The sequence below is a fragment of the Cuculus canorus genome, chromosome 8, assembly GCF_017976375.1.
Source record: "Cuculus canorus isolate bCucCan1 chromosome 8, bCucCan1.pri, whole genome shotgun sequence".
Taxonomy (NCBI): domain Eukaryota; kingdom Metazoa; phylum Chordata; class Aves; order Cuculiformes; family Cuculidae; genus Cuculus; species Cuculus canorus.
Genome location: NC_071408.1, coordinates 14,493,111 through 14,518,872, shown reverse-complemented (window position 1 = coordinate 14,518,872; position 25,762 = coordinate 14,493,111). Strand labels below are relative to the sequence as shown.

The 25,762-nt window shown below is 35.5% G+C and overlaps 1 protein-coding gene across 4 annotated transcripts in view; it reads right to left on the bottom strand.

Annotated features, from left to right (window-relative positions):
• DPYD (dihydropyrimidine dehydrogenase) overlaps positions 1 to 25,762 on the bottom strand; it is a 362,200-nt gene that overhangs the window by 225,683 nt on the left and 110,755 nt on the right. For all 4 annotated transcript variants that reach the window (XM_054072633.1, XM_054072630.1, XM_054072632.1 and 1 more), the window contains exons 5-8: positions 24,727 to 24,888; positions 15,985 to 16,181; positions 12,399 to 12,480; positions 8,965 to 9,052 (exon numbers count right to left, since the gene is read on the bottom strand). In XM_054072633.1, coding sequence (XP_053928608.1) covers positions 8,965 to 9,052; positions 12,399 to 12,480; positions 15,985 to 16,181; positions 24,727 to 24,888 — 529 coding nt within the window. The remainder of the gene's footprint in view (positions 1 to 8,964; positions 9,053 to 12,398; positions 12,481 to 15,984; positions 16,182 to 24,726; positions 24,889 to 25,762) is intronic.

Genomic DNA, 25,762 nt, shown 5'->3' with positions numbered 1-25,762 from the left:
ACTACTAAACAATTTACTGAAACTATAACATTAGAATAAGTTTCTTTTAGAAAATGTGTTTCATTCTCATTTAAAAAATTCAATATATTAGAGAAAAAGCTATTAATTTTACACTACTGAGAAATGGTCTTCGATAATGGTTAATGATGTCATCTCAATATAAGTAACAACCAGATACTGAAATTTCCTGTCTACTAAACCATTAGAATCTATTTAAAAATACACATCAAACTCAAACAAACAACCGCTGTTATCATTAGTCACAAACCAACAATGAATTATTTCTAACAAAATCCCTAAGACACCTGCAGTGAGTTATACCATTTTCCATTACGTCAATGAAACAATAACAAACAAAACCTTGACAATACTTAGATATTACCTAGTAAAAACTTGTGGTGTAAGTGACTTCCACACAATTGCAGTATTAACGTTAAAGATTAATTGGCTGAAACACGTTGATCTTTAAATTGTCATTATTCATTTTTTTCTTCTATGAAACTAATCATGAAAGATCATTAGAGGGGATGTTGAATCATCGTACTAGCTGTTGAATGCATTCTCACTTTTTCTAACGGTTTATGTTCAGCTTACTACATTTTTTGCACAAATGAACAAACAATAGCCAAAGGATTTCCTGTGAAAGAAAACACTGACAAGGACAATGTTTGGAAAATCTTTTCCTTTGTTAGATAAACATGTAATTTCTATCAGCATTATCCAAAAACTCTGAGTACTTAGTATGCTAATTTCTGTCTTCTAATCTTGTAGACATTGTTTTATAAAGACAATTTACAGTAAATTTAGCATTAACACACTGAAAGCAGTAACAGTGCAAACAGCGACTCTTAATTACTGTATATGCCCCACATCTTCTGACATCACCAAGTGACAAATTTTGAATACGGTTTGGTACCATAAAATATGTGCAGAAGACTACCTATGCAACTTTACGCACAAGGACTGTCAAATTTGAATGCAAGTCTATAGGATACACCAGTATGCTATTCAAACCCAGAGAAATATTTGCATACATGTTAGCTTGTCTTTTAAAAGATTTGCCATGCGATACATACTATAATGTTTTTGTTCTTTATGCTAATTATATACACGGTATTAATAATCATTAACATATGTATTGACAGAGTGTCCTAATTTCACAGTAAAAACAACCATCTAACTGGCATCTCTGAAAAGTATAGGTTAGAATAGGAAAGAACAATTTTCAAGTATCATGACTACAAGAAGTTGTTGTATCAAAATCCTGGATAATCTCTATGCACCCAAAATTTGAGATGCAGCAGAAAAAATATTTACATAGTTTAAAGATTATTTACTATCACGAACATGTGAAATTTTCTTCTCAGATATTTGTTGAGTTTAAAAACTACCATCCCGTTAAAACTAGAGATCTGGAAGGCACTGGATGTACCTTCCCACAATGGCACAAACTATTGCATTGGACAAGAAAATTACAAATAGTACTGGAATAGGAAAACTTTTCAATTAACGTGTTGAGCCTGAAGGAAAGACTGAGGGATTTCCTTAGGCACAGACCACAGGAAAGAAAGGCTACAGGTCTCTGAAGGCCCTCAGACTGTGAATCTCCACCCAGTGAAACAGAATCATTAGCGAGTGTGCCCCACGTTAACTGAAGAACCAAAACTGGCCTCAAGCACACCGAGGAATCAGATTTTTTTTCCCTGAAATGAGGTAGCTGCCATGCATTACACCAAACTGTTCCTGGATCAAAGGCCTAACTACCTGTAATGATGAAAAAGGAAGCAGATGACTGAGTAGCAGAAGACAACCACTGGGTCAGACAGAAACATTGAGCTCTGCCTGTGCCCAGTGGTGGCTTCTTAGGGACCAGTCACCCAAAGCAGAGAAGTGGTAGGGCAAGTTTTCCTAAAGCAATCTCTAAAAGTCCTTCAACATGTACTACAAATCCACCACACAAATCCAGGTTTTGTCTTAACTTGCCAATTCAATTTAACAAGCAGATACAACCCTTAGTGAGTGGGCAGTAAAGGGAATATGAGTTCAGAAATATTATGAGGCATAAATGTCTACACGAAAACTGGTTAAAAATTTAAGATTTTGCTGTATTTCCTACTTCTGTACAATCCTTACAAATAAAAATATAAATTAACAAGTTTTTCACCATCCTCCTACCCTTCATAAGAAAGACAAAATAAAATAAGGAATTCCTAAACCTATTGTTTAAATTTTGTATTGTGTCAGTCTTCCTATAGCATTCAGTAGAGCAATGTTTCAAAAAGTGTCTGCTTGCATTAAGCATCTACTGGACTACATGCACTCTCCTTCCAAAAAAAAAAAAGCTCAACTAAAGTAAACAAACAGGCACCAACCTACCAGCTGTATTTTAGACAGTAGTTCATTCTATGCGTGAATATTAATGTAGAAGTGAAACGATGGCAGCATAATTAATACTTGTGCATCTAAAAGAGAAGACTGATGGAATGGACTTTCAGAAACAACGGGTAAGTGAGGAAAGCTCTTTTATTTAGGCATAATGAAGTGAAGTATGTAACACTGGGATATGAAAATGCAATATCTAACATCACTAGTTCAATATTTTCTTTTTTTAATGTACTTCTCAAACATCAAAATGCTTAAAAATAAATGCTTGAATAAACTCCTGGGAAGTGCTAAATAATGTTAAGATGAATTAATCTGCTAAGATATTAAAAAAATCAACTACTCTTAAAATAATATTAATCAAATTTATTTTGTCATTAAATTTAGATGAGCATTTCTTCAGGGAAACTGTCCAGCACCTTAAAAAGAGACAGAAGAGTGTTTTGTAAAATGTGCAGTAAAGATTGTTATGTTAAGTATTTTTTTGGCAGGAAAGATAAGTAAATAAGAGCATGAAAATCTGTGTAATTTGCAAGCGAATAATTTAAGGATGCCCAAGGGCAGATTATTAGTACTTTTTGAAAGTCTTCTAAGTATTAATAATAAATAAGCTGTTTTGTACATCTGAGCCCTAAAAGCTTTCAACTGCTTACTGCTTCCATTGTGGATTAGGAATGTTCTACCAATATCCAGAGCAGCAGAAACTACAGAACTGGAAGAACAGTTTACTACAAATACCCATAGTAGAAAAAGATGCCTCAAGTATAAAAATTCTTGGATGTATGAACGTTGTTGGTCTCCAGGAAAGATGCTGCATTGGGAATAAAAGCAAGTTCAAACATCTGCTATAAGCAAGTAAGAACAGGTTCCTTGACAGAGATCCTTTTCCAATACAAGTATATTCATTTTGTTTGTTAATAACAAAACATTTTTAGATTAACCAGTAGCAGAAAATGAGAATAACATGATTATTAAGGACTAAGTAGTTTTGTATTAGAACAAATTGATGGTTAGATTTGTTTTTAACACTCTTCAAACACAACATGGAAAACTAAAGAAATTCGGTGTCACAGAAGGTTGCATTCATTCCCCAAGCCGCGAGCTAAGGCTCTCCAAAAGGCAGACTATAAAGAAGTCCTATACTTGACTGCACAGACTTGAGGATATAAAGCTACTGGAGAGTGCCCAGAGGAGGGCCACAAAGTTGGTGAAGGGTTTAGAGGGGACACCATATGAGGAGCAGATAAAGTCACTTGGTGTGTTCTGCCTGGAGAAGAGAAAACTGAGGAGAGACTTCATCATGGCCTACAGCTTCCTCACAAGGGAAAGAGGAGGAGCAAGCACTGATCTCTTCTCTCTGGTGACTGGATCTGAGGGAATGACAGGAAGATGTGCCAGGGGAGGTTTAGGCTGGATATTAGGAAAAGATTCTTCACTCAGAGTGGTGGAGCACTGGAACAGGCTCTCCAGGGAAGCAGTCATGGCACCAAGCCACATTCAAGAAACATTTGGACAACGCTCTCAGAAACATGGTGTGAATCTCGAGGTTGTCCTATGCAGGGACAAGAGTTGAACTTGATGATTCTTGTGGGTCCCTTCCAATTCGAGACCTTCTATAATTCTATGATTCCTTAGGACTTTAATTCATGCAGCCATAGTTTTGATCCTGTTCTATACTAAATTGCAAGTGGATTTATCACTAGCCTTCTCAGGGATCTTTATTTAAAAAATAATATATTTTTAAATTTAATTTTAAAATGATGCAAGTTATTGTAAGGCAAAATTTTGAATTGGCTTTGTCCAGTCCTGCCACTGCTCTTCATTACTGTTGCTCTTCAAACTGTTCAAAGCACTCTCCCTGACTTCAGGACCCATCTTGACTTCATTCTCATTCTATCTAATAACAGTCTCACTTTTTACAGGTAAAGGGATATGAATATTTTGGTTTGTCGTAATAAAATGCAATTCCAAGTGTCTTCCCTGAGTCTGCAGCCGGTATTATCTTTTAGTACATAAGGATATTGATGCCTGAAAGGCCACTGCTGTCACCATTTAAAATCCTGGGTGAAAAGCACCATCTTTGCAACATTCTGAGACAGTGACAACCCTTTTCTACAAGTGGCAATAAAACTAATAGAGAACCTAAGCTCAGTACACTTTTGTTTTGAGGGTTTAGCTGATTGTGTTTCCAACAAAATCATTCTTTCCTGCAATACTTTTTTACATGTTATTTTTCTCCCTCGCTTGTTGTGTTTGACTGGGTTTTTAGGCTTCAGCTCCTTGTGGCAAAAACTGTGTCATCTATGAAATGTCAAAATACTTAGGAAATTGTAAAATGATATAAAACACCACCCAAAACACCCCCCCTCCCAAAAAAAGCTGAAGATCCTAAGAGCCTAAGGCTGCACAATGCTTGTAGTGCAGTTCCATCTTTAACCAAAGTGCATTATATTGTACATGACGTGCTACATTACTACTGAGTCAAACAGGTCTTCACAAACAGGCCTAAAAGCATAATTTTAGGGAACATCTTAAACACCAAGAAACAGAAAACAATTCTGAAAAACAACCAATGAGCAGATAAATCCTGTATGTGTTTTCAAATGATTCTGCCTCTACAGCTTACCCTTTGGAGGTGATAAGTGAAATAGCAAGTGAAGAGAAAAAAAATAAAATGACTCAGAAATACAAGGTAAAACAAAACCTGAGAAGCAAACAAATAAAACTTTGCTCATGACCTGAAATGAGAACTATTTTGAATATGACATATTTCTCCCATAAATGTCTGTGCTGGCCATGGGCCTACAGCCCCATATGCAGATTTCATGTCCTCCAAATTTAGTTTATGAATCAGGAGTACGATGCACAATTTTTTCCTATAGCACAAGCAAAATGAACATCTGTTCACTTTTTGCCACGTAGGTTTGTATCTGTGTGGGTGGGTGTGAACAGAGCTCTTGATGTGTAATATTCCTCCCATCTGCACACCAGGTGGCACTGCATAGTTAATCAGAGGATAATAACAGGCATGAGCAGATTACTTACTTTTTGGGGAAGAGACAGTAAATCAATCTCACAGGGATTTTTAAAAACCAGGTACATCAATGCTTGGACTTCTAATTTCTTTTTTTGGTGTGTAATTTCATTCCAATCAATGGAATCATCTGATTATATTAATGTTTGAATGGTATGTTAATTAACAATGAATGACTGCAATTATCACAAAGGTTCTTTCCACAATGGATTTATTTTTTTTTCTTTTTTTATGTACAGTTTTAACCCTTACAAGCAGGATAAACTATTTAGGATACATCCAAGGAACAATCTGCTTGGATTTACCCTGTATGCTCATCTAACCTACCATTTTGCAGTATTTAATAGAATCTGCGAATACCCTAATAAATAAAACTGACTTCATAGCAATTCAACATCGCAAGATGGAGGAAGAAACAAGTAAACTTGATTATTAGCTGAATTTTCCCTGTAAGAGAAGTTAACTCAAAAGTTAGTTAGTGCTGCAAGTTTAAGCGTATGTCAGACACTAAAGTTTAAGTATCTAAGCAATTTCTGGGAAGATTTCTTTAAGATATTTTACCAAATAAGTATTTCAAAATCTATTTTTATGTGATCTTACACGTAAATGTTACATAAACCTCCTCAGTTATGATAAAATGCTACAGAATAAAGATAGAGGTTTGTACAAAAGTCTGCAGAAAGTATGTTTACAGTGATAGTCTTTCTGTATACTTGTTTGAATGCCACTTGAAACATGTCTTTAAGTAGTTTAAATATTTAAGTAATTAATTTTCATGCAACTAAATAGTTGGTTTGCATTTGCTCTTTCAAAAGGAATATCCAATGCTGTGTGGAGCCTTAAAAGACAGAACCACAGAATCCTGTTTTCCAAAGAATATAGCTGAACTTCAAGAAGGATGAGTAATAAAAGCCTAGTATTTACATATTTTCTCTGATAGCCAAGCAAGACACATACATACAGACATTTCTTTTACGAATTTTAAGTATTCTACCCTGAAAATCAGCCAACAGACACAGTAATGCAAAGCATTCAGACTACTCTGTTCTCTGTAAGGTACCCTTCACTGCCTTACTATGCTGTCTCCAAGGACCACGTGCTCTCTTCTCTAGCCCCTCACCCCATGATTGATTTCTCCTTTTACTCTCAGCATGCCGATTCTCCATTGCCCTGAGTCTCTGTGGTGTTTACAGAAAGCAGCAACTGATGCAAGACTTTCTTTTTTTTTTAATAGCAAAATTTTCATTTGATTTGTCAGCTTAATCACAAATTCCTCACAAACATTTCCAATCAAAAAGCAAAGCTGATTCTAGGTGGAGTATGTTTATTGTAATCTATCAAATACAGAAAATACCTTTTTCTATGCATAGTTTTAGAGGTTAGTTTTAAAACTTTGAAAGTTAAACGGGAAGATTTCAATCCTATCTCTAAATGTTTGAACAAAATAAAACCAAAAGACTTGTAACAGGAAGATAAAATTTTCATTTTAAAATTCTGTTTAAGGACTCTTATTCCACACGTCCAACCCTTAATCATTATTTTTAATTGCTCATTGAAATAAGACTCAATAAGTTTAGAAATAGCACCAAACTAAATGACAATGAAAAGAGAACTAAAAAATATAGCTGAGACTCTCAGAATACATTTAATGAGTTGCTCCTCCCTTTGTTTGGCTGCTGCCTTTTAGTCCTGCGAAAAAATTCTCATGTGCGCTCTCGTCTATCATTACTTTTGATGTGAGAAATGTGACATTTCATTGAATATGTGTTTGTTCAGTAGGCATAGAACACAAAGATAAACAGTACAGACTCATTATGGAAAAAAAATGCTGTTACTGAACGTTTATAGAGGCTCTATTTGATTAATACAGCTGTCCCTAGAAATGTGTAACCCCTTGGTTCGCCCTCCATCTTTCACTGCCAGTATGCAATGCCACATTACTGTCCAGTGTCTTACACAGTATCGTAAATGAGAGATGACAGGCAGACATGGGGGTACAGAGAGAGACCAACTTCATCACGAATGCAAGGTAGCTTCCAGTAACAAAACTTTGTAGGAACACCTAATCCTTCATTAGCATTTATACCCTCTGTTTCCTAACACAAGCAGTGAACACATGGTTTACATGAGGATATATGAGGAGATATCTTCTTTGGCTTATTAAAATTCTGGCTGTGACCCTTTACCTAGCATCTATAGGGCACAGTGCTGTCTATATAAATTTTTAACCAAAAATATTTCATATTAGGATGACTTCATTAAGGTCAGAAAATAAACCCACCTACATAAAACAGTGTAAAGTCCTCCGTGGTCATTTTTGCTAACCTTTAACTGAACTGTTATTTTAAATTTATGAGTAAGAATGCAGAGGAATCATACTGATATTCCAAAAATGACTGATAATTTTCCTAAGTTCTAATGTTTATTAAACATTCATAAATGTTTATTTATTAATTAATTCCTCATTGGTGAGATTTCAGAAAGCAGTTCAAAAGACAGATAAAATCAATAAAGAAGATAAGTTGGACCACAGCCTTCTTTACATCGATTTTACAATTACATCGAAACATGACACAACAAATTCCTATACACGGACGGTTTCTAACAATGTGAGGCTTTAGGATTATACAAATCAGAATGCTCTGTACTGTAATCACATGACAGAAGAGACCTGCAAAGCTTATTATACTGCATACCCAGATGGTAAACAACAGTTGTCGCTGTACTAAGAATTACATCTCTGTAATCAATAATAGGAAGGAGGAACAGTTGGACAACTTGTTTCCTATTATGTTCACTTAGGCAATGTCTAGATCAATAAAGAGCATTAAGCCTCATACCAACTGTAGACGATGCCGGCTCAACATGCCTATCATATGGTAGCAATGGGCCCAGCTGTACTTCAAAATACTTGTAAATGGATAATAATTCTAATCCAACATTAAAAAGATGATTCAAATAGCAGGCAGGTGCAGGGGGGGTTTTTTAGCATATGAGAGAAGACAGACCTACGAAGACAGTTTTAGTATGTCAAACTCAGTTTATTTTGTGAACCCATCCCACAATTACATTTCACTACAGCTTATCTGAAGAATGTTCCATTTCATGTGGAGAGAAGAAAAAAGCCACTGAGCATGGTATCACTAGCTTACATAGACTTAATAATTATGTGCATAGAGTAAGCAGTTCACAAAAATTGAAAACTGAACTTGTGTATCGCTCTAGGCCAATATGGTAATTAACTACAAGTAATCTTTTAGTTCATTCTTTTTTAAACTATTTAAATAAACAACAGATCAACCCATTCAGCTACATTCTAGTCCTACTTTAAAATCTATCATGTAAATGTGAAATTTTTAACAACTGTGTTAAGGCAGCTAGCTTTAGCTTGCTGGGTTTTAAATTTTCCTTATAGTCTATATTTTTATACTGCATCAAATTAAAGCTGTCTTACATCATGCTATTAACACAGATACAAGTCCCAGTTTATTCTTAGACAATCATTCAGTTTCGAGATGACAAAACACAAGACAGTGAGCTCTTCTTACCTATTCCAATAAAGACTGCTTCATAGCCATCTTCTTTCAAAGTAGAGACCGTCATTCCATCCATTCCAAGGCCTTTACTAAAAATTATCTGAAAGAATTTAAGATTCCTTGCTTTTAATGTGATAATTTCTATGATGTCCTGCATATAGACATCTCACAGAATCTTCTAGTGGACAGAGAATTCCCTGCCCCCACCCCCCAGCCAGGCTTAAAAAGACTGACCGGCTCTGATTTCAGCAAGTGGCCCAAACTAGGTAGGAGGAAAATGTACCTTCAGATCATCCTCATGTTGAAGCCACCACAAGGCAGCTTGGTTTCTGCTGTAAGCTAAAAGAGTTGAAGCAATCTAAACAAACAAATAAAGCCTACCTATGGAACACAATACTGAAGTAAAGATGAAAATGGCAGTTTTCTCCTGCAAGTAAATCACTATATTCAATGCTGTCTACAAAAGGCTCCTTTGCAGGTGAAAATCAGAATTTAGCAAACACGATATAGAAGCAAGGACCTGCTCTACCAAATATGTACTAAATGCAACAGTCACTCAGCATACCAACCAAAAAATCACAGTTTAGGTTAATCCAGAGACAGTAGTAAAAGCATTATGCTCCCACAAAGCAATAATGGAATTAAAAGACACGACGCTATTCTGAATTAACAGGGGTTCTGAAGAGAAAACCAGGCATTGTTGTCCCACATAGTATCAGGGACTTTATAGGACTCCAGTTGCACAGAATGCAAACCCAATCCAAGCACAATGCCCGGAGCGCAGCAACTGGTGTTCATTTACTGAAAGATATAAGTCACAGTAATAAAAATGCACCTATAATCTACACGTTTTACTTGGGCTACTACTCACTTCCAGAAGGATGATATTGTTTTGTGCTGCACCCTCAAAGCTTACACTCTGAATTTTGCACCGAGACCACTAGCTTGAACTCCTTTATGCCTAAATTCCTCCTTGAAGACAAAGGTATTTCTACGGATTCCGAAAACTCGCCTGCAAAAGACGGAGCCAGAGATGGCAGTAGGCCTGAAAAACTTCCTGTGCAAACTACAGCATGTGCTACTTGCTTGCAATGAAGCAGTCTGTTCTGTGCAGTAAACTAACAAAGGTTTTCAAAATTGTGAAGAAGAGCAGTTTTGATTTAAACTTACAATTGCTTCATTCTAATTTAGACAAGCAACAATGCCCAGAGTGCAGAGATTGGTGTTCATTTATTGGAAGATTTAAGTCACAGTAATAAAAATGCACCTATAATCTACACATTTTACTTGGGCTACTACTCACTTCCAGAAGCAAATGATGAAAATTATTTGTAGTGTTCCTCCAGTAATCTTTCTTTAAGCAGTCACTGCACAGGTTGAGCAACTACAGCTGTTATAAGAATGAGACAGGGAAAAGCCTTTGCTGCGTGTTCAGAAAATCAACTACAGCAGTCGCCTTTGTAGAGGCCATGCAATTGAAGATACACACACCTTTTGCTCATCTCTCCTAACCCCAAGGCGTCTGAGCGCATAAAGTGTGTGCGATTTCTCTTTTGATATTTTGTACTTCTTGACATGAGTACGTGGTTTTTTATTTCTGTACTTTAGACTCTCTGGACTTGAATGTTTTCCTCCAGTTTTTGTTATATGACTTGTTTATTGACTTCACAAAATGGCACAGCCCATTGTGTAAGCACTACACTTTGTGATTTTAATAGTTTTTGTCTTCATGTCATCATGTCATCATATATCTCGTTTCTTATTGAATTTGCCTGTATTCCATTTAATATATTTTTCCTATTGGTGAAACAAAAGGCAAATGAAAAATACAGTGTACAACACTTAAAACACTGACTTTTTTTTTTTTTTTTGTCTTTGGAGATTTAGTATAAATTTTATCAGAGGTGCAAAAGCCGTGTACAGTTGTAATCCTTTCAAGAATACAGCCTACATCCTCACTGGCAACATAATGCATTCCATAAATTGTCATTACATTTTTTTTTTATCCTATTGTGTACATATGTTATGAAAACCTAATGAAGGAATTTAAATGGCAATACTATTTTATGCGGGGATTTATAATACTCCTAGGGCCTAGCTCTGTAATCCTTATTCAGCTGACTAATTCTTACTAATTTCAATAGAATTACTTGTATAAAGAGCAGTACTGAGCATTTACACAATACAGCACCTTCCACCACAGATTTGAAATGCATTAAGTAAACACCAGAAAATATTTCCAGCTTATAGAGGTATAAAGCTAAGATTCTAGCTAACCAGCTTGCCCAAGGGTCAATTGCAAACCAATGGCAGAGCCTGGAAGCAAATTTACATTGAGATTCTCTGCTGCACTTTAAAACTGCACAGGACATGCAGGTCAAGATGACACGGGGGCTCTAGCAGTCTGTTCTGGAGACTTTGTCATAGCCTTGGAGAACAGAATTTTCCAGAGTTCTCAGAAGCCTATGCCCAGCAATCTCGTCTAAAATCATCTCAGTTCTGCTTTTAGCCCCATCCCTAATTCAACCTTTAGTCTGTCAGTCTTTTCAAGGGTTGCAAAGGGATCTTCAGAGTGGAAAAACAGACCCGTAGCATTTAAAGCATTACAACTTAACAGCATTTTTTTATAAAATGTGGCCTAGTGACAACAGACTACTAGGTTTATGATATGAACCAACATGAAAGATTCCAATAAGAATTTCTTGCTTCACTGAATGCTTTAGTTTCACATTAAAAATATATTATCCCTCCTGGTACTCAAAAACTCGATCCAGTGATGCATTCTACATTTGTAACTTCTATTAAAATGTGCAACAGTTGTAAATACTACATAAATCTTCAGCTCAAGCCCTAAATTAATAATAAAGCAATGTTCCCATTATCTATAAACAACACACATTTGTTTAACAGAATAATGCATAACTATCGCTTTCCAAGAAGTTGAATGACTGTTATTGTTTATAATAGATGATCATGTTAACACTTTGTTTAATTGGATGCATTTTATTATAAAATTAACTTGGATGCAAGACTATAATAAACCATTAAGAAAAAACTCAGGGAGAGGGGTTGAAAGAAGTTTCAAACATGAATGTTTTAAGTAGTGCCAAACTTGTATGAAAAAAACTTGATTAAAAAAAAATCAAATCATTCCAATAGCTACTACATTGAACCCCTAAAGCAATTTAGGAATTTGTTTCTTACAGACAATTAATCACATGCAGGCATGCCAGATGAGAACTATTGATTGCCCTTTTCCAAACTAGTGGCATTCAGACAGGAGACAGACAAATGCCCTGAGCAAGAGGAAGCATCTTCCTGCCTCTGTCTAGCACAGCTTTTAATTGTTCTTTACCAATGTGCATGACATTTTCCTGTTAATCTTTGGCAGACTTCTTACTCTCTTCTCTTTGAGCTATACATATGCAGGATATATTTTTCATTACCTTCACTCCAAGATCCTTCATAAGCTCAGCTTCAAAATTCACTACATCATAGGGCAATCGGAACTGGGGGATTTCGGACGAACTAAAATAAATAAAAATGCCTGTGAAATACTTGCAGCTATTACGCAGAAAGAATTTTTGTACCCATTAAAAATTCAGTAGTTATAACACACCCTAGTTAATTTTGACATTAGTGAATGGAAATATGTTAGAGTGCTAAAACAGCATTATTTACTCAGTGCTAAAAACATAGGCCAGGTAGGCAGTACCTTGAGGCCAATCCTGCCCACACTTGTAGGTAACCACTTAACATCTTAAGTTGAGTCTAAAAGAGCTTTCTTTTGTTCATCAAAATATGTAACACTAAAAAAACCAAAACACATCCATTTAAGAAAACATCTCCTAACTACTAAAAGCAACACAATCTTCTAGCAATCATTCATCTGCTATTCATTAAGAAAGAATAAAATTTTCCATAGTTTTTTTCTCCTGGGGAAGATGAGGAATGACATCTTTAAGTTCCCAGAATCACAGCTGTCCTGCATGGGAAAACTGCAGCGCCAGCACAGAACTTCATTTTGTCTATACTGGTACAGAGCTTTACTCTCAATGAAATAACATCTACTTACGCCAGTTCAAAATCCCTCTTGTAAAATACATTACAGGTAAACAGTGAATTTCTATTTTAGATACTTTTGTTCAATTAAGATTTAAAAAAACTGAGTACGGAGAAAAGTGAGTCTCTACCCAGATATGTGTTTCCAAGCTTCAGTCTAATCTGTTGTCAAATTAATGGATCTATAATTTCCATAACAAAGCGCTGGCATGAGAGATTAACTGTGGCTATATTTTACATATTGTTAGTGGTCACACCATCTTTAGCATCTAACTTTGGCAGGCCAGAAGAATTTTATTTATTTTAAGCTGCATGAGCATTAATTAAATTGATAAGAAATTGGTGTTCCTCCTTATCATTTCTAATATTGCCTTTTATTACCTCTCCTGACCAGCATGCAATGAAAAGTTTCCTAAATATCAGATATATTGACATCACAACAATACAAACTTCATAAGTAAAAAGGTGTCTGAGGCAGAAACAAACGTATCAATGTGATCCTGCAATGGAGATTCAATTAAAAATCTAATTGAAAAAAGGAAAGTTGTATTTTCTAAGCGACTTATATATTTGTCAAAGGTCTGTCACTTCCATGACTCTTAAAAGAATCTGGAACAGCACCGGCTCTGTTATGTCACCATCAGAATTGTAAACAATTCTTTCCTGTTATTAAACATTTACTTAAAGTTTTGTGCTGTGGAGTATACCTACATAAAGGTACAGAAAAACAAACACATGTGTTTATGTGCAAATACACACAGCTCTGCGGGGGCTCACACATGCACATTATCATGAAAATAAACATTTTATGAAATCTGCTATAATTTCTTTCTACAGCAGAAGACAGTCTCTAACTCTGCAATAGAGAGGTGGAGGGTGAGAAGAAAACAGAGCAGAGGTTCAGGAGGAATGCAGTGAATAGGAACAACGTCCTACAAATTCACCTCTTCCTCAAATCTGATCCAAGGTAGACAGGTTCAGGCAGGTGCTTGGTGTTTCTTAGTGACCCCAAGTTACTTTTGCTCTAGGGACACGCCTTTGGCCGTGTGAGAGAAATATTGCGCTATGTTGTAAAACAATGGCATAGCTAGGAGTGAAGCCGTGAAGCCTATTCATGGTCGCTAAGAAAAAGCATGATCTGCTCAAGCACAAATATTACACAACTGGTGAAATGTAGGAAAATCTGCCTGGGAATGTGAAAAATTCAGATATGTCCAGACAACCACAAACTTATGCTAGGCTTAAATATCACACGACAGGAACTGCAGTCACTAGACAGCTTTCTATTGCCTGAACATTAGTTAGCTGTGATCAAACATGTATGTGAAGGAACATCATAGTTAAAAACACTTAAAAAAAGGCAATGCAGATTAAAAAAAAAGGGCACAAGCACTTCCCTTCCAAAGAGCTGATTTCAAATGCAAAATTAATTTGGTCTTCTTAGCCATTTGCAACAGTTTATGAAACCTTTAAAACACTCCATCAATAATCCAAACTTGTAAAAAGATATACTGCAAAGCCTTACAACTGCAATAATAGATGATTGCTGTCACAGGCCAGCCTTCCTTCTGTTCTAAGATTAAAATAAGGACAAAAGGAATTGATGCCCTTAAACCAGATGTGACTGTTACACATTCTTTCATAGAATCATAGAATCATTTAGGTTAGAAAACACCTTTAAGATCATTGAGTCTAACTGTAAGACTTACAATACTCAAAGGAAGACAGACATATTAAAATGCACTGCTTAACTGTTAAGGATACTAACACAACTGGTGAAACAGTGTAAGGCTTTTTGCAGTAGAACAAATAACAGACTAAGCTTCAGTTTAAATTCAAATTGAAACATGAAGAACAGATGTAACAAGAATGCGTTGCTTCAAATATGAAAGCATGCATTAAGCAAGTGCAGCATTGTACTGTGAGCACTGTAAGCAACTGCAGCAAGTAATACATTACGTTGCCAAGTCCAACCGGAGTCTTACCTATCACCAAGTAAAGCCTGATTGTTAGAAACATCTCATTATTTCTTACTACTTCACAGCAACAAAACTGATTTTAAATCTGGTATACATGAAAACATGTGCTATGCAACAAGCGGTATTTTATACAATAAATTTGTAATCCTTTATGGCAACCAGTTCAAGTAAAACAACTCCACAGTTAAATGTCTATGTATTAACAATTTGACAATTAGATAGAATAATACTGAAATTCACTGGGAAAAATGCAAGTAATCAGTTCAACTTCTTCAGCACTGATTCTCTATCTTCCAGAGCACTGAATAAGTATTTGACACTATGACATTATGGATCAGGTTCACGAACAGTGTCAACTTTATTGATTTCAATGATGCTTCAATGAAATACACGAGCAGGTCACCCTTCATTCTCTGTTTCTTTTCATTTCTTATTTTGTAAACACTTTAGCATGAGAACATCTTCAACAAGTAAAATTTAATTTTATTTTGAATGGTTTGGTATCCACCAGCCAGCTTCTGAAGTATTTTATCTTATTCTTAGGGATTCCAACAAACTCAGCCATTCTTACAGTGGTAACAATTAGTCTTCTAGTGTTGAGGACATGACACCACGCAAATATCTGCCAAGTGTTTACCATAAAGGAAAACTGCAAAGGTACCTTTCTTTGACTATCTGCAGATTGTTGAAGGCTGAGATTTGTAGAGGATTTCTTTCACACTTATGGTATGGATTACTAAAGCTGTAAGTTGAGCCACATGTGACAAATTTATTCACTGTCACCTGTATTTGCACAAAGGTAGTTCATAAAAGCATTCTGAATTTAAAATCTCTGTAACTTTGTCAAAGGGAGAGAGTAGAAGACTTCAGATCTGGAAAATTTAATTTTAATTTAAATAATTCATCATTCAAGTTAAAATGTTTGCAAAATATTTTTTGCTATGCTTTCTACTAACATTGGAAACAGTGTTTCATTGTCATTGATTTTTACCTTAAGCCACCAACATACTCCTGCTTTTCAAAAATGGTGATGTTCGAATAGCCCAATCGAGCCAAAAAGGAAGCACAACTTAAACTTGCAGGTCCTGCACCAAGAAGAGCTATCTTCACGTGATAGGCTGCAGGCATATCTTCTAGAGGAGGTAAAGAAGGGTTTCTGATCTGAGGAATATTCATAGCTTTAAACACCTGAAAAGCAACACAATCAACAGGTTAGAGACTTGACATTTCTCTTTACATTTTATTATGAATAACATTATGGAAGCTTCTGCTAGTCCTGTCACATATCATTGATGTAGTCTTGCAGATCACTTTTATAGGGATTCCCAAGTGACGTGTGTGCATTCATGAGGGATGGTGTAGTTGCAGGGCTTGGTCCATCTATAATTCTTTTTGGCTTAAAAATGCCTGAAGCCAGATCTTTCACTAATGCAAATTCTACAGAGAAGATGGAAAAAGACTACTAGTAACATAACAGCAATACAAAGTCAGCTAGATGGCAAAGAATCTCTCCAACACCAAAAATTTCCTTCCAAACAATGGTCAGATTATTCTTACTACTAGAAATTTTCTTTTTTTTGCAAATAATGCAACGGATTCTAACACCAGTGAAAGAGTTTTGCTTTCTCAAGAGATATCTTGTGTGATCCTGAATGAATCACTTATGGCTTGACTTTTTAGAGGTCGTAGGTAACCAATCAAAGGTGGTTTTGAAAAACATTTAGGAACTGTGCCTAGTCTTCTGTGCTATTATATTTTCAAAGGGAATCTATGCTCTATATGCCTCCTCTTAGACAATCCTAATAGGACTTATTTCATGTTAGTTGCTCATCTATTTCAGATGATCTCCACTTTTTAAAGTGGTGTCCGAAAGTTATAGGCATATCTGAAAGTTAAGACTGCTCTCCTCAATACCTCAATGTTCACCTGCAAAATGCTGATGATTTACTCCATTCTGTCTTGACTATCAAAAGTATTTAGGGAAGATCTCTGGCCACTATTATGTATTTATAGAGAACTCACCACAGTGGGCTCCTAACTTTGTTGTAATATCACACAGTTTATTTCAGATGCACATTATGGACTCAGACATACAGGTAGGAGGCTAAAGCAGAAATATTCTATACTCACTAAGCTAGACTTTACTGTTCTCTGCATTTGTATACATTGTAGGGGAAGGAATAGAGTCTCTATCTTGTATAAAAGGAAAGAACAGACTCGCAGCTCTTGCAGGCAGTACTAAAGATCAGGAGCATGGAAGAGTATAGTTACATCTGCATTTTATTTTAAGCATTGGGGAGAAATACTTGAACCATGGAGTCATAGAATCATTAAGGCTGGAAAAGACCTCTAAGATCATAAAGTCCAACCATCAGCCCAACACCACCATGACTACTAAACTATGTCCCACAGTGCCAAGTCTACACGTTTTTCTTAACACCTCCAGGGATGGTAACTCCACCACTTCCCTGGGCAGCCTATTGCAATGCTTCACCACTCTTTCAGCAAAGAAATTTTTCCTAATACCCAACCTAAACCTCCCCTGATGCAATTTTAGACCATGAGGAGTATATATTTGTAGCAGAAACATAATATTAGACCAAAAGGATACGAGAGTTCATTGCATTGGATTCTCAGTCACACCACAGAATGCTTCAAGGTTGTATCTCAAAGACTGCAGTTTCCCATCAATGTCAATGCAGAACATGTTACATAAGTGCTAACTAGTCCTCTAAAATTTGTTGTTATTTGTCTTAACAAAATTATATATAACAAAATAATATATATAACAAAAAATACATAACAAAATTTGTATATATAAAAATATATTTGTATATATAAAAATATATAACAAAATTTGTCTTTAAACTCTTTAACAAGTTTACCAACAGTTTTTCCTTTCCTTAGAACTTGAGAAGCAAAGGTTTGTCAAGTTAAACTTTGGCAATTCCACTCATGAATAGAATTTTTCATTTATGTTTTGAATCAATGTTCATTTTCTTCATGCGCACTTGAGCACTCATGCTAGGTAAACCAATGATTAGTTCCTTCCCCCTCTAAAATTTCTGTGTCAAATTCCTCCAGTCTTTGTGAATTGACATAGCATTTTAACAAACTGCAGAAGCAAGAGACAGATAATTGTTTTAAAAAAAGAATCATTTAAACCTGACAATTCATACAATATAGAAAGGTTTAATGTGGTTATTAGTGGATTTCACAGCCTGAAAATCTTATATTGTACTGTGAAACTAGACTGTGATAACCAAAATGCAATTGGATATTTTTAAAATGTCTGCTTTGTTACATTCACACAGAAATGGTTTGAATGAGACTAAATTTCCATTAAAGGCTCATGCAGTTGTTTTAGAAGGCTAGTCAGTAATACAAATTATTTAACTTGCATATTTAATGTGTATATCGAACACTATGAATATGCATATGCTTAATAAATTTATCACTAAGTTTATTTCATTGTTAACATAATTGTTTTTATATTTATTATTGAATAGTCACAGTAAATGTTACACTAAAGTGCCATGCTACTGTGGTGCAGTGTTAAGCTTCAGAAACCAAGCACTCATGCAAGAAATCCTAGTAGTTCAGGCTGACTGGTCAACTTTAATTCTGCCTATTTGCAAACAGGGTGAAACCGTCTTTATGCAGCACAGCCAGCTTGTGCAGCAATATCTTGCCATCTGGAATTCAGTGGCAGTTTTGCATATTAAGGCTGGCAGGGTAACTGTGTGAAAATAGCAAACTGCTTCAATGTATTTCAAAAGATTTCCACTCACCTCTAGGTGCAGTTTCCTACACTGTAATTCACCTAATTAAATATCACTGAATTCTTCTGTACAAATGCTGTGGTGTGCAGAGATGACTGCCTTCCAAGCAAGTGTTCAATGCCACTTCTACACAACTGTCCTCTCTGATTTTTCTCTGCTCAGACTAGAATCAGGACGCAAGTAAACTTTAATAGCATTGCTTTTTCTCTCCACCTTTCCCTCAGAAAGATTATCTCATTTTAGTTTGAATAGAATTTTTCTTTTGTTTTGCACTGCTTTGTAGCCAAGACCCATTCATGAAAATGAGACCAAATAATGAATTTTAGAGCTGAATCTCTCAGTAGACAGACTCAGCCATCACTCCCCGTGTCTGCCTTTCCTTCTGTCTCTCATGCACAGAAAAAAGAGACAGATTATTAATAGGCATTAACAACACTGAACATTTCTTCTCTAACTTTCTATCAAATCCTATGCAATCATCATTACTTCACCATCCATGGCCTATTCAATATAAACCTACACAGTCAACTCCTTAAGCTTCACGTCCAGTAGGGTGCACAGAAAGGATATCCCAGTCTCCAAAAAAAGATTATAGAGACTGTCCTCGAGCAAGAAACAATTTGATCAAACCAAAGCAGGCAATCTATTCTGCTAAAGTTCCAGCAACTGAAACTCTCTCTTGATTCGTGTATTTATAACATATTACACTCTCCCTATTTGCGTTACTTTAATGTGTAAAGGTGCGAGCACACTTGCTCAATGGTCTCTTTAGTGTGAGATCTGGGGGGTTGTTCTCTTCTCCCTTGTAAATCAAACATCTTTTCACTGCAGTGGGATTGGATCCTGTTCCAAAACATTCAGTATGCTCAACAAAGTGCGTCATTCTAAGCACGGTATGCAAACACAAGTTTGTATTCAGTTTCCACAATACTTCCCACTTTAGTAAACTATAGCGGTTTTGATTGCTGAGTATCCAATTCAAGTTTAATTTTCCTGGAAGTTTTAGCCAATTCATTTCAACTGTTTTTCAGAACACACACAGGGAAAAGCTTATTGTTCTGCTCATATAATAAAACTCTGGTTCTTTTCTTCACTACGCAATTCTAGAATTAGCATGTTTTGATGAAAAGATGTGACATTTGGCAAAGAGTGGCAGGTGACTCAGAGAAATGCATTTTGCTAACTTGATGAGAATAATTTTATGGCATAGTAAGCATGATTTAAATGAATCTAAAACATTTTAAACCATTAGAGCAGGTTAGAACTCTTATTCAAAATTGTTATCTCAATTTTCATATAAATTAGAATAAGTTAAAGTAACCTACTTCTGTCACTTTTGAGTTTTCTGATCAGAATTTTTCTAAGAGGAATATACTGCAGATATCCTTCTCCACCTACTCACAGAATTCAAATATGGTCAGACAGTTTTACTCTAATTCACATTTATGTAAAAATGTCTTCTGGCTATGACAAGGAATGTGTTAAATAAAATAGTAACTAGACTAAAAGTTTAACCCCAATGTTAAAACATAAAAAAGTCTTTGCCTCATACTATGAAACAACATAGCTGGCTAAAAAGCACATTTGGTAGTCTCCCAAGACATAGACAGGTCACATTTCTTATGTAAAAAGTGCATCTGTTTAATCTCTCATCTTCATCACAAAACCTTCATCAACAGAAAAAGGCTGAAATACAAAAAAAAATGGAGGAAATAGAAGGAACAGTAGGAAAATTTAATCTTTCAGTCACCTGAGTTTTGACTTAAATCCTCTATACTATTGGAGGCATAATGCCTGCTTTCATGCTTAAAAGGCTACTGAAATCAGTTTATTAGTCAGGTTTGCCATTAAATATCTTTCACTAAGATGATGAGATACCAAACTGCTACTGACATAGATAATAGCATCTAGCTGATTTTTTTTTCAGTGCGAAACATCTTAGTACATCCTGAATTGTTATCAGATTTTGCTAGTGCACAGAAAGAAAAAATCAGTAATATTTAGGAACTGATTGTATTAGTTTCACACTTTCCCTTTGGTTTCCATGGATATTTATCTGCAGGCTGGTTTACATTAATTTGGGGCAGTTGAATAATAATTCAAAGAGAAAATAATAATATTTTAATAAAAAATTAAGCAAACTGCATGCTCAGTTATACCCTTGAAGTTGTAAGATTCCATGATCATATATTTAATTTCAATTAATTACAGTAGATAGAACAGGATGTACAGAAAGTGGTGTTTTCCTCAAATGTCTGCTAGTTAGGAAAGCTTCTTGATCCTCCCCCCACAAGGTAACAGCTAAAGTTGCAATACTCCAAACTTTTATGCAAGTAGGTAGGTGTTAACAGAACTAGGACCTAAAGCATCTCATTAAAAACTTTTTAAACTTACACAACAACTACACATTAATATTATCCCAGTCCCAAGAAAACCCATGGACTGCATACTCCACACCTGAAAATCTTATGAAACCTACCACTAAGGAGGACTGCACAAGAGTCGCAGTACTAAATGATATGGTATTTAAGTCCAGTATGCAGCGATTAAAAATCTACATTTTCTATTTAGCTTGTGCTGCTCCACTTAGTGTGATTAACTAGAAACACAGAAGAACCTTTACATTCAGTAATGTGTATTCAGAAATGTTAACATATTGAGAGCTTCTAACTAATACTACAACAGACTATGTAATAGATCACACTTCTTTTTTACTGCAAGCTTACAAACTTGTACTTGAGGAACCAGTAATTTTAGTTTATTTTGTGGGACTGACAGTCATATACCTCATCCCTATATGCATTGTCACTGCAATCTCAGTATATTTTCACTGAACTTATGTTCCAAAAACAGAGATGTTTCCTGATTCTAAAGTACTTGGGCAAAGGAGACAGATAAAGACATTAATATAATTTTGACCTGTGCAGTAGCAGGTGTAACCTGCGCTTGACACTCATCATTTATAATAATGAGCTTTTACTCCCTGTTATTCTCTAGATGCAACAGTTACCGTGGTAACTGCATCCCAGTATACACATTCTACATCACAAATACAAACGGACATTTCCTTTTTTGCCACTTGAACGCTGAATTGTCAAAATCCAGATTTTTTTCAGACTGGATGACACTATACTTTGAGAATGAGTCTAATATGGTTACAAAACTATATAGAAGGGTAGAAGGATAACGAAGGAGGTGTAAGGTGCCTTTTTTGTTGTTGTTGTTGTATCATATACTAGACAAATATTTTACAATTAAGGAGTTTTATCAGCAGTATGAACAGATGATCAGTCATTGTTCAGAAGCGCAAAGGGATATACATCATATTCATATATTTCCCACTTTAAACCCACATTTCTGCTTTACTGCAATTTTATCTTTTATCTCAGCTAGCAGTTGTGCCTTTTTATTACCACTCACTCTCATAATGCATGAAGTGTATGATCCTCAGACTAATTCCAAGGAAAAAAAAGTCTAAAACTGGCTTTATGCACAATGGAGTCTTCAGTAAATAGGCCCCTGTGGGACAAACTATTAAAGAGTGCATAAGAATTACCATGCAGCTCTCATTAAGAGTAACACATGTTGCATGCCTAAATTACACAAATTGAGAAGTTACTCGAATAGGTAAAGCTGTGAACACATATTGTTTGCAGCATCGGGACCAATTTTTGTACAAGCAGCAGGACCTTCTGATTTTGTTCAGTATTTTAATTTATATTTTAATAATGATCCTTACTCAGAAGAACTCATACCATTATATTTCTAGCTCTACCACCTTCCACAGTAAAAATTAACTGAATGAAAGATAAAAAAAGTACTAATTTCAAAAGTAACTGCCTGTTATTACTAAACACATGTACTACAATAACACATATTCTTTATTAAACAGCAGTAAAGGTAAAGGTTATTAACAACTAATTTTAACATTTTAGGATATTATCAAAATATTAAGGATAATAAAATTTACTGAAATGTTATTTTTGTTAGAGTGCTAAGTAGAACTGCATAACAATTTTATTTTGTTAGAACTCTTGACACTAACATCACTTTAAGCAAACTTGAAACATTAGGAGCAAAGCCATTCTGAGCCATTCATCCTCTCTGCAGTTTTCATATCAATCATTGTGCAAGCACTGAGCTTTTTTAATAGATTTCTAAAGACTTTTGAAGAAAAATGGCAGATATTTAGCATTATCTATCAAGCCATAATTTCTCTCTATTAATCATAGCATTAGGGCTAAAAGAAGACACAAATCAAGTTTCAACAGATATTACTTGCATTTGGTTCCTAAACAGTAATATTTCACTACTGTATTTATCATCTACTTGACAACTGTTTAATCTTTTTCCTTTTTTTTTTTTGTTTGGGATTTTATTTTAAGGAAAAAAGTCTTCTGATTTGCAATAAATATTAAATTTTTGCATATAAGGAATAAAAGCCATTAGAAAAAAGCTAATAAAACTGCCTCTTGACTGATAAAACTGAATTATGAATATAGATGTAGAATAAATGCAGTTCAATATCTCCAGCCTCATCCTGTAAATGAGAACTTTCATCCAAAATGTACTGATTCTTACGCTTGTATGTTCAAATCTCAAAGAAATCAAAGTGGTTAGCTGCTTAAATGACAGAGGGGAGAGAAGGTTCAGCAACAGTTAACAGAAAAGTTTAGCAGGTACTGCAGAAACTTTAGAAGTCTCCTGGAGAGAAGAAAGGAGGTTCGCAAACAGATGAAGAAGGACTGCATCAGGTAGCAAAGTTTGCTCATGGAATCTTGACCCACAGGCACTGAGAAGGGGGTATGAAGTCTAGAAGTGGCAGCAGAGTTACAAAATTGGCCTTACAGACATCATCTGTTATTTTGGACTGATTCGCATTTCTACTTTGGTTCATTCCAAAAAGCTTTTTTCTTAGGCTTTGTAGAGGTGACTGGCCTTTCATCATATGTTTGTAAACATGACTAGCCAAATGGCACAAGATACAGAAGAAGGACAGACTCATTAGTTAAGACTGTATAGATATGTGCAATCTCAACACACACATCTGCCTCTTTTTATACAGCCATAATATCCTCACTTGTTCAGAGATCAAAATCATAATTTTTACCCAAAGGTACTTTAGACAGATCAGATAAGGTACCAGTGGAAATCATGAGTATAAAATTCTCCACATCCTGAAAGGAAGCTAAAAGAGCAGTAGCCTCCATCTTCCTCCAGAGGGAAATTGGAGCACTGAAACTAAACACTCACAAATAATGCACATGCACCTTGACAGAAACCCTTGAGAAGACTTCCTAACATCAAGCTGCACCTTTGCTTCAGTAGCCAAAATATAAACATACCTTATGAACTCACAAATTTACACACACACATATATGCATGCATCTATATGTACCTAGGCAGATGCACAGAGACATACGTGTTTCAACCTGAAACTACTTATTTACTTGGTTTTGGCAAAACAGGACAGTAAAACGTCTAAATCATCTGAAAACTTTCCTTTGCCTCAAAGCTAGTACCAATGTATGCTCATTCTGCTGTAGGATCTACCGTATGCCCAGAATAATTCTACATCTTGTCAATGTGCTGTTAGAGATGTAGGTGTACTCTATTCTTTCCCCTATGTAGCCTGCTTCAGTAACATCCACAGTTTCACCTAACTTAGATAACTCTTTCATTATAAAACAAATTGTCTCAACTAATAACGCTTCTACAGAGCCATACTGTTCACAGATAATGTTTCTTATGTTCCTACAAAGCACTGCATTATGAAAGCATTTCTAAGCTTCTGAACGTGCTGTAAGAGAAAGGATAATTATTCTAACTTCCTACGCCTTTGTTTTGTTAGTACAAACTTTTTTTAAAAGAAATCATTAACAAAAGCAACCACTTAGACAATACTTATTGGTACATACAAAGATATAAAAACATTTGCAAGTCCTACCTACCTCAGTAGCAAACTGCTGCAATCCACCAATATTAATTGGTCCCTCCTCAGTGGCATACAAATTGCAGCCCCCAACGCAGAGATCTGATGTTGGACACACCATTCCACATGTCAGGCCAAGGGGATTGTCAGAAAGAATCATTTTAGCAGCTCCATAATAGTTCTGAAGAAAAAAAAAAGCAGTGAGTGTGGGTGGGAAAAGAGAGATAGTCACATAAAAAGGAAGTAAAAATTTAAGAGAAAATACAAAATAGTTTTTCTTTAACTAGCTAGTAGACCAACATATAAATATAAATATATTAAATAACACCGACATTATTTAAATGTACCAAAATATTACATAGACTAATGTCAAAGACACTGGAAAGAAAGTCAGAAAAAATACTGATTACACAAAGATAAAACTTTTCTTTTTAGCTTGTAAAATAGTTAAAAGCATCTTCAGTCTGAGGTGGTGGCATGATTTTTAGTGCCTTAGCTAATGTTTGTTCAAATACTACTGTGCCTGCATTTGGTACTTGTAAATACTACCTCCATTTCTAGGTCAACTGGGCAGTAGCTGAGTTGTAACCCTTGGTGGAGGTCTGACCAGGAAGTGCGAGTTAGATTTATCGGTTCTTTATGACACAGGGAATGAAAAGCTTATTTTACACATCTGTGAACACTATCTCTGCAGATATGCCTGTCCTTCACACCAGATCAGTAGTGCCAAGTGTTTCAGACTCATGATGAGAAAAGGAGAAGGTTTCCTATGTAGCTACATGTACATATTGCATTACTGAATTCCTTTTTTAACTCTTTTTGTCCTCAACGGCATACTACTGATCAGGGTAAGCACTTGTCTTCTTGTTTTCCTAAACAGAAACCCAGGGAACTGATTAAAGTTGTTACATACGATTCACAACTTCACAGATTCTCAATATTCAGTGCACAGCTTCAGATAAGGAAGTGTTTCCTGAGAGCTAGCAAGATTTCTTTCCATTATAAAACATCTAAGGAATGGCCATTAGCAAGTACCCAGTGCCTGATGCTGTGAG